Source organism: Salmo salar, chromosome 19 (assembly GCF_965601325.2).
Source record: "Salmo salar chromosome 19, fSalSal1, whole genome shotgun sequence".
Lineage (NCBI taxonomy): Eukaryota > Metazoa > Chordata > Actinopteri > Salmoniformes > Salmonidae > Salmo > Salmo salar.
In genome coordinates this window covers 9,574,650-9,582,500 of record NC_138309.1, presented here as the reverse complement: position 1 = coordinate 9,582,500, position 7,851 = coordinate 9,574,650, and the positions used below count along the sequence as shown (strand labels likewise).

At 44.4% G+C, this 7,851-nt stretch overlaps 1 protein-coding gene across 8 annotated transcripts in view; it reads left to right on the top strand.

The window, feature by feature from the left end:
- relch (RAB11 binding and LisH domain, coiled-coil and HEAT repeat containing) overlaps positions 1-4,765 on the top strand; it is a 54,964-nt gene extending 50,199 nt beyond the window's left edge. For all 8 annotated transcript variants that reach the window (XM_045702063.2, XM_045702065.2, XM_045702068.2 and 5 more), the window contains 3 exons: positions 1,201-1,289; positions 1,504-1,574; positions 3,621-4,765. In XM_045702063.2, the coding sequence (XP_045558019.2) occupies positions 1,201-1,289; positions 1,504-1,574; positions 3,621-3,741 (281 nt within the window). In that variant the 3' untranslated portion in view covers positions 3,742-4,765. The remainder of the gene's footprint in view (positions 1-1,200; positions 1,290-1,503; positions 1,575-3,620) is intronic.
- Positions 4,766-7,851: the final 3,086 nt, after the last annotated feature.

The following is a 7,851-nucleotide window of genomic DNA, read 5'->3' as shown; positions in this document are numbered from 1 at the left end:
TAGCTGGGACTCAGAATACGTCTTTAGAATAACAAGACCTGGGTCAAGACTAGGTTACTGTAGTCAGACTAGGTTACTGTAGTCAGCCTAGGTTACTGTAGTCAGCCTAGGTTACTGTAGACAGACTAGGTTACTGTAGTCAGCCTAGGTTACTGTAGTCAGCCTAGGTTACTGTAGTCAGACTAGGTTACTGTAGTCAGCCTAGGTTACTGTAGTCAGCCTAGGTTACTGTAGTCAGCCTAGGTTACTGTAGTCAGACTAGGTTACTGTAGTCAGTGGATCCTGTGGGGCAGGTGGTTAGAAGTTCACTATTTGTGGTTCTGGGCTGTAATCAACCAACCCTGCCTCAGTCAGTGTGGTGTATGTATGTGTATATATATATATATATAGTACACTGAATAAGTTAAATACATTAGTGTATGTGTATTTATGCATTGGTTGCTTGTCCCGCTGGCAAGTTGAGAAAGGAAAATAAACTCAATTTTGGGGCCGTATGCTGATTACAGGGTTGAGTGGGCGGAGAGAGGGAGGGAGACAGAGAGAGAGACGGACCACAGCCCACAGAGAGGGAGAGCGAAAATGAGAGAGACGGACAGTTACAGACCACAGTCTGCCTCAGAGAGATGGAGAAGCCAGAAGAGAAAATGACAGAGGGAGAGCTGCCTCCAAGCCTTTGGTCAGAATTCACAGCATATGGCATGTGCATGCATGCGTGCACGTTCCTCCCTAAATGTGTTCCCAAAATAGTGAGGTTCCTCAAGGGCGTATTTCGTAGCACAGAGACCTACCTCCCTAACCTCTAGTGACTTCCATGCCACCTCACACACTCACACACACCAGCTAGCTGAGGTTTGGTACTGTGTGAATATCGAAGGCTATATGGGGGATCTCGTGTAGCTTTAGTTACAGTGGCTAAACCCCCACTCTATCAGAGCCTGGGACTGCGACATCATCAGTGTGCAACGAGGCAGTGGAATTACTGTGGCCTTCTGGGTAATGTAGTCATATAACCTCAATAATCTGACTTGTTTTTCAACTCCGTGTTAGTGTTATAATATTACTTCACTCACAACTGTTCAGTTGACCAGTGTTCAGTAGTGTTTAACTCTGTTGATGTTTGGTTGTCCAGTGTTCAGTTGTCCGGTAAGTGTTTGCTTAAACTCAGTGTTTGGTTGTCCGTTCCTTGACGTCCTGCTCCAGTCATCTCAGAGGAGCTGATGGTGAATCACTTCCTGCCTGGACTAAGGTGTCTGAGGACCGACATGGAACAGCTATCTCCTGAACACGAGGTACACACACACACTGACCACACAGTAGCTCTCTCAAACTACATCAAATGACCTGTTTCCCATGCAAGTTAAAGACCAGCTGATTCCCAGACCACTTACCACACAGCGTGATGATGTCTCCAGGAGGGAGAGGCATACCACCAGGCATACTTTCCATAGCACAGCAGTCCAACTGGTATCCTTTCCACTGTGTGTGTCTCCTGTCCTGTTGCAGGTGATCCTGAGCTCCATGATCAAGGAGGGGGAGATAAAGGTAGAAAACAGAGGGATCGGACAGGCAGAGGGGTGAGTACTAACGCACACCAGTAAATCACTACTAACGCACACCAGTAAATCACTACTAACGCACACCAGTAAATCACTACTAACGCACACCAGTAAATCACTACTAACGCACACCAGTAAATCACTACTAACGCACACCAGTAAATCAGTACACAATCACAGTCCTGTGTGCTGTGTCTGTGTGCTGTGTGATGTATCTGTGTGCTATGTCGGAGCATTCAAAATACACACAGACACACACACACAAAAAAAACACAAAACTCTACAAACTCTCCTAGTCTTTATCTGCTGGTTTTCATCCCACACCATGAGTGCTGTTGACTTGTTGGGTCACAGTCATATGACCCTCTGGAAGCCTAGCTGCATAAACAGTAGAGAAACTGTATCCTTTAGATTCAGGACAGTGGTGGGGGAGGAGAGAAGAGAGCCTGTAAAGAGCATTGGGACTCAGCCATAGTGTGGGTGGGAGGGGGAGGTTAGGGAGTAGAGGAAATCAACTATTAAAGACTGTTGGACCACAGCCCATAGTGTGGCTGTCTTGTGAACATGTGTTTCTGCCTCATTAAAAACAGAACCGTGTCTGTGTGCACACGTGTACCCTCTGAACTCTTAAACTCTGAGGCTGTAGCCTAGCAACACAGTCACACACCCCAATGTCATATTGACTCTTGTTTTGAGGTTGTTCGTTTACACATCATGTTTAATTATAACTTTAGAATCTCTCAGCATCATCATGCACAGTGTTAGAGACGAGATGGGTCTTTTAGACTCAAAGCATCTATCAACAACCATGTTACTACACTACGGCACTCAACTCCAGCATTTTACATAACTTTAATTTGACTATTGACCATATTTAGTTGAAAAGTTGTTCCCCTACAGTTCTTTATCTGCTGCTGTTCAACCAGATTTAGGCAGAGAGGGAAAAAGAGGAACTCTCCTAACTGTCAGTCAGTAGAAACTGTTATTGTTAACGCTTAGGAAACAGCTTTTCCATTTACCTGTCCAAATGTATGGACGGAGAGACCGAAACTAGAGCAAAACAAAGCAAACAAATGAGCATTTGACAGTTAACAACACACTGTCAATCACTCTGAACTGTATGTTTAGGGAGAGATTGTAGAGATTATAGGGAAAACATTCTGGATGAATGATAGTACACTGATTCTTTGTGTCCAGGCTAAATAAGATACAGTGTGTGCCATTCTATAGGCTATATAATATATCCCATTCTACAGTATTATCATCAATATAACTTATATATATATTTTTCTACCCCAATTCCGTGGTATCCAATTGGTAGTTAGAGTCTGGTCTCATCGCTGCAACTCCCATACGGACTCGGGAGAGGCGAAGGTCAAGAGCCGTGCGTCCTCCGAAACACAACCCAACCAAGCCGCACTGCTTCTTGACCCAATGCCCACTTAACCCGGAAGCCAGCCGCACCAATGTGTCGGAGGAAACAACGTACACATGGTGACATTGTCAGCGTGCACTGCGCCTGGCCCGCCACAGGAGTCGCTAGTGCGCGATGGGGCAAGGACATCACTGCCGGCCAAACACTTGCCGGCCCCATCCTGCCTGGTGTCAACGGTACAGGCTGGTGGTGTAATGGTGTAGGGAATGTTTTCCTTGATACCAGGCAGGAGGTCCCTTGAGGTCCCTTGATACCAATTGAGCAACGTTTGAAAGCCACAGCATGTCTGAACATAGAATCCATGCTCTGAAGAATTCAGGCTGTTCTGGAGGCAAAGGGGGTTCCGACCCAGTACTAGATGGGTATACCTAATAAACTGTTGCTCTCTGTGTGAGGATGATGCTATGTCTAAGCTCTATAATAAATGTACACGTTGACATTTTAGTGATTTAGCAGACGCTCTTATCCAGAATGACTTACATAGTGCATTCATCTTAGGATAGCTAGGTGGGACAACCACATATCAGTCGTAGTAAGTACACATTCCCTCAAATGAGTTATCAGCAAACTCTGTGTTAGTAGGAGAAGACATGCTGGCCAATGTGTTCATTGTGTTTTTGTTCCTGTAGCTCTGTGTCCATTGCTGCTAGTCTGGTTGGTGAAGACGCTAAAACCAAGTTCCTGAGTAAGATGGGTCAGCTGACCACGTCCGGCGCCATGCTGGCCAACGTCTTCCAGAGGAAGAAATGATCTATCCTTCCGCCGGCTGCCTGGGGCCCCAGCGCACTACATGTCCCATGAGCCTCCAGTGTCCGGGAGCGCTGGCCCAGCCACCAGTGATAGGACAGGTCAGGGTCTCTGTTCGAATACCTTCTAGATGCATCCTTCACTCCTCTGTGACTCGAAAGGGGAGAGCTATCTGGCTGAGCCCTAGGAAGGGAGAAAGGAAGGGTGCGCTTTGAAGTATTCGATCAGGGCCAAGGTGTATATCAATACTCTGAAGTGACTTCCTCGTCTCAAGGAGAGAAAACAAGATGAGTAGAGGAAGTCATTATAGACTATTGAGATGCACCTAATTGGGTTTGATTTAGAATTTTAGCTTGCGCCATGTTGGCACCAAAAGCTTTATGAATGTTGCAGTCCAGTCTAGTTAGAATGTTAGTGGCGTTCTATGTCAGAATGTGATTGTTCCGGAACCTTTTGGTGTCAACATGGAGAGGACTAGCTTACTAACTGACGTCTGTATGTTCATGGCTCTGGGGAATCGCCTACTTGAAGTCAAAATCGCCTGCCTTTTATTTCGTCACGTCTCTCTCTCTCATTGTTGTTTTGATAGTCTCTATTTTATAACTTATTTATCTCTTAAGACTTTATTCCTCCAAAGAAATGTGCACATCACTTTATCATTCTTTTCTCTTTATTGTGTGTATTTTGATTCAGAGTCGTCTTATTATATATGATGTACATGATCATCATCACTACCATTCATTGGCTTTGTTTGTTTCTGTTGGAAATGTGAAGATGAAGAACACTGATTCCCTCGCTCCATGCCTCCCTCCTTCCTTCCTTGTCTCGTTTTGCCTCTGCGTGTTGCAGTGTCTCGGTTGGTTCTTGTCTAAAGTGGCTGTTCTGATTTGGGTTTTGTTATTTTCTCTTTGGGATATGCTCTACAAGTAAATAACTGTATGATACACTGAAATGAAAAGGACTGTACCCATATTATTATGTACATTTGAAATTGGTGTCATGAAATAATAAAAGACGAAATAAACAATTGTGTACTTATGCAGTTCATTTGGAAAGTATTCGGACCCCTTGACTTCTTCCACATTTTGTTAGGTTACAGCCTTTATTCTAAACTGATTTCAATAGTTCCCCCCCCTCAACAATCTACACACAATACCCAATAATGTCAAAGCAAAAACAGGTTTTTCAAAATTTTTACAAATGTATAAACAATTAAAAACAGATCACATTTACATAAGTATTCAGACCCTTTACTCTACTTTGTTGAAGCACCTTTGGCAGCAATTACAGCCTTGAGTCTTCTTTGGTATGATACTACGAGCTTGGCACACCTGTATTTGGGGTGTTTCTCCCATTTATTCTCTGCAGATCCTCTCAAGCTCTGTCAGGTTGGATGGGGAGCGTCGCTGCACAGCTATTTTCACGGCCTCCAGAGATGTTCCATCGGGTTCAAGTCCGGGCTCAAGTCTTCAAGTCTGGGCTCTGGCTAGGCCACTCAAGGACATTCAGAAACTTCCTTCTGGAAGGTTCTCCCATCTCCACATAGGAACTCTGGAGCTGTGTCAGAGTGACAATTGGGTTCTTCGTCACCTCCCTGACCAAGGCCCTTCTCCCCTGATTGCTCAGTTTAGCCGGGTGGCCAGCTCTAAGAAGAGTATTGGTGGTTCCAAACTTCTTCCATTTATGAATGATGGAGGCCACTGTGTTCTTGGGGACCTTCAATGCTGCAGAAATGTTTTTTGTACCCTTCCCCAGATCTGTGCCTCGACACAATCTTGTCTCTTAGCTCTACGGACAATTCCTTCGACCTCGTGGCTTGGATTTTGCTCTGATGTGCACTGTCAACTGTGGGACCTTATATAGACAGGTGTGTCAACTTTGGAGCCTTTTCCAAATCATTTTATAAATTTTGCAACATTTTAAAAAGTATGTTTTTGCTTTGTCATTATAGTGTATTGTGTGTAGATTGAGAAAATATAAATCATTTAATCCATTTTAGAATAAGGCTGTAACGTAACAAAATGTGGAAAAAGTCAAGTGGTCTGACTACTTTAAGTATGCACTGTACACATGTCTCTGGTGGTTATTGTGCATGTGTGTGTAAAAATATCCACCGTTGCCATACAATACACAGCTCAAAGTTTCAGCAGGTGTTCAGAGTAGTAAAACTAAGCCCTTGGTAAATATACAGAATCCCCCCTCATCTGTCACCCCCCCACACACACAGCTGCTACTACTCTAACTTCAAAGACAGTTATGTCCCTTTGTCCAGGATTCCAAAGTTCAGTAGATGGGACAGACAGAGTTGCTGGCCCGTAGACTGGTTCAGAGCCATTACAAGTCCTAGCTTCGGGTTACAGTGTACTGTAGGGAGTGATGTGTGATGCTACACCCTGTTCTGTCAATATATCACCCTGTCCCCACCCCTCCACAAAGAACAGAATTTGCATATTCACTTTAATATTTAACATTGTTACTGATTACTCACTAGGTGGACAAATAATGTATATATTTTAGGACACTGTACTGCATGGGTAGGAATGGAACATGGAGCATGTTGGTATTTGTCAGCTTATAATAATAATACACTTAACAAAAATATAAACACTACATGTAAAGTGTTGGTCCCATGTTTCATGAGCTGAAATTAAAGATCACAGAAATGTTCCATATGCACAAAAAGCTTATTTCTCTCAAGTTTTGTGCACACATTTGTTTACATCTCTGTTAGTGAGCATTTGATCCTTTTGTCAAGATAATCCATCCACCTGACAGGTGTGGCATATCAAGAAGCTGATTAAACAGCATGATCGTCACACAGGTGCACCTTGTGCTGGGCATAATACAAGGCAGCTCTAAAATGTGCAGTCATGCAACACAATGCCACAGATGTGTCAAGTTTTGAGGGAGCGTGCAATTGCCAGGCTGACTGCCGGAATGTCCACCAGAGCTGTTGCCAGAGAATTTGTTAATTACCATAAGCCGCCTCCAACGTTTTAGAGAATTTGGTAGTACGTCCAACTGGCCTCACAACCGCAGACCGCATGTAACCAGCCCAGGACCGCCACATCCAGCTTCTTCACCTGCGGGATCGTCAGATGTGGGGGAGGGGGGGTGCCAAGGAGTATTTCTGTCTGTAGTAAAGCCCTTTTGTGGGGAAAAACTCATTCTGATTGGCAGTGCCTGTCTCCCCAGTTGGTGGACCTGGCCCCTGAAATGGGTGGGCCCACCGATGGCTGCGCCCCTGTCCAGTCATGTAAAATCCATAGATTAGAGCCCAATTCATTTATTTCAATTGACTGATTTCCTGATATGAACTGTGACTCAGCAAAATCTTTGAAATTGTTGCATGTTGTGTTTATATTTTTGTTCAATATACATGGGACTTAAATTGTGCTTTTCAAAGACCCTAAGTCGCTTTACCATTGTAGAAATTAAAAGAAAAACCAAAAAACAGGACTCAAAACATCAGACTAAACAAAAACATGAATAAAGTGAGGGGTGGGCTCAAAGAAGGGATAGAGTTGGGATTTGGATACGAACCCAGTTTAGGGTAAAGGGTGGGATCTGGGTTAGGATACGCACCTGGTGTAGGAGGGTGTGTTTGAGAAAGAGAGAGAGTATGTGGGTGATTTGCATGAGAGTTTAGCTGTTTGCAGTGTGTCAGAAGAGGTTTTTAAGCCCAACTTTGGTGAATGTTGACTTTCTTGGGATCCTGTGTTTTTACTTAACTTACTACTGCGTGTGTGTGTGTGTGTTTGGAAAGGGCCTCAATTGGGACTTCTTAGTCATACGCCTGACTTTGGGCGAGTGTGTGTGTGTGTGCTGTGGTGACGCAGAAAATCATGTCTGTTTCCAAAGCAAGCAGCAGAAATGGTCTTCAAGTTTCAACCACGGGAACATGGTGCCTCTACACTGCTGTTTTTACTGCTCTCGTTTACTGCTCTCGTGTGTGTGTGTGTGTGTGTGTGTGTGTGTGTGTGTGTGTGTGTGTGTGTGTGTGTGTGTGTGTGTGTGTGGGGGCCAGTGACACGACTGCAAACAGGATACGGAAGGAACCCTTTGAACTGAGTCCAGCGCTGTGGTCACTTATGGCAGAAAACACACACACAC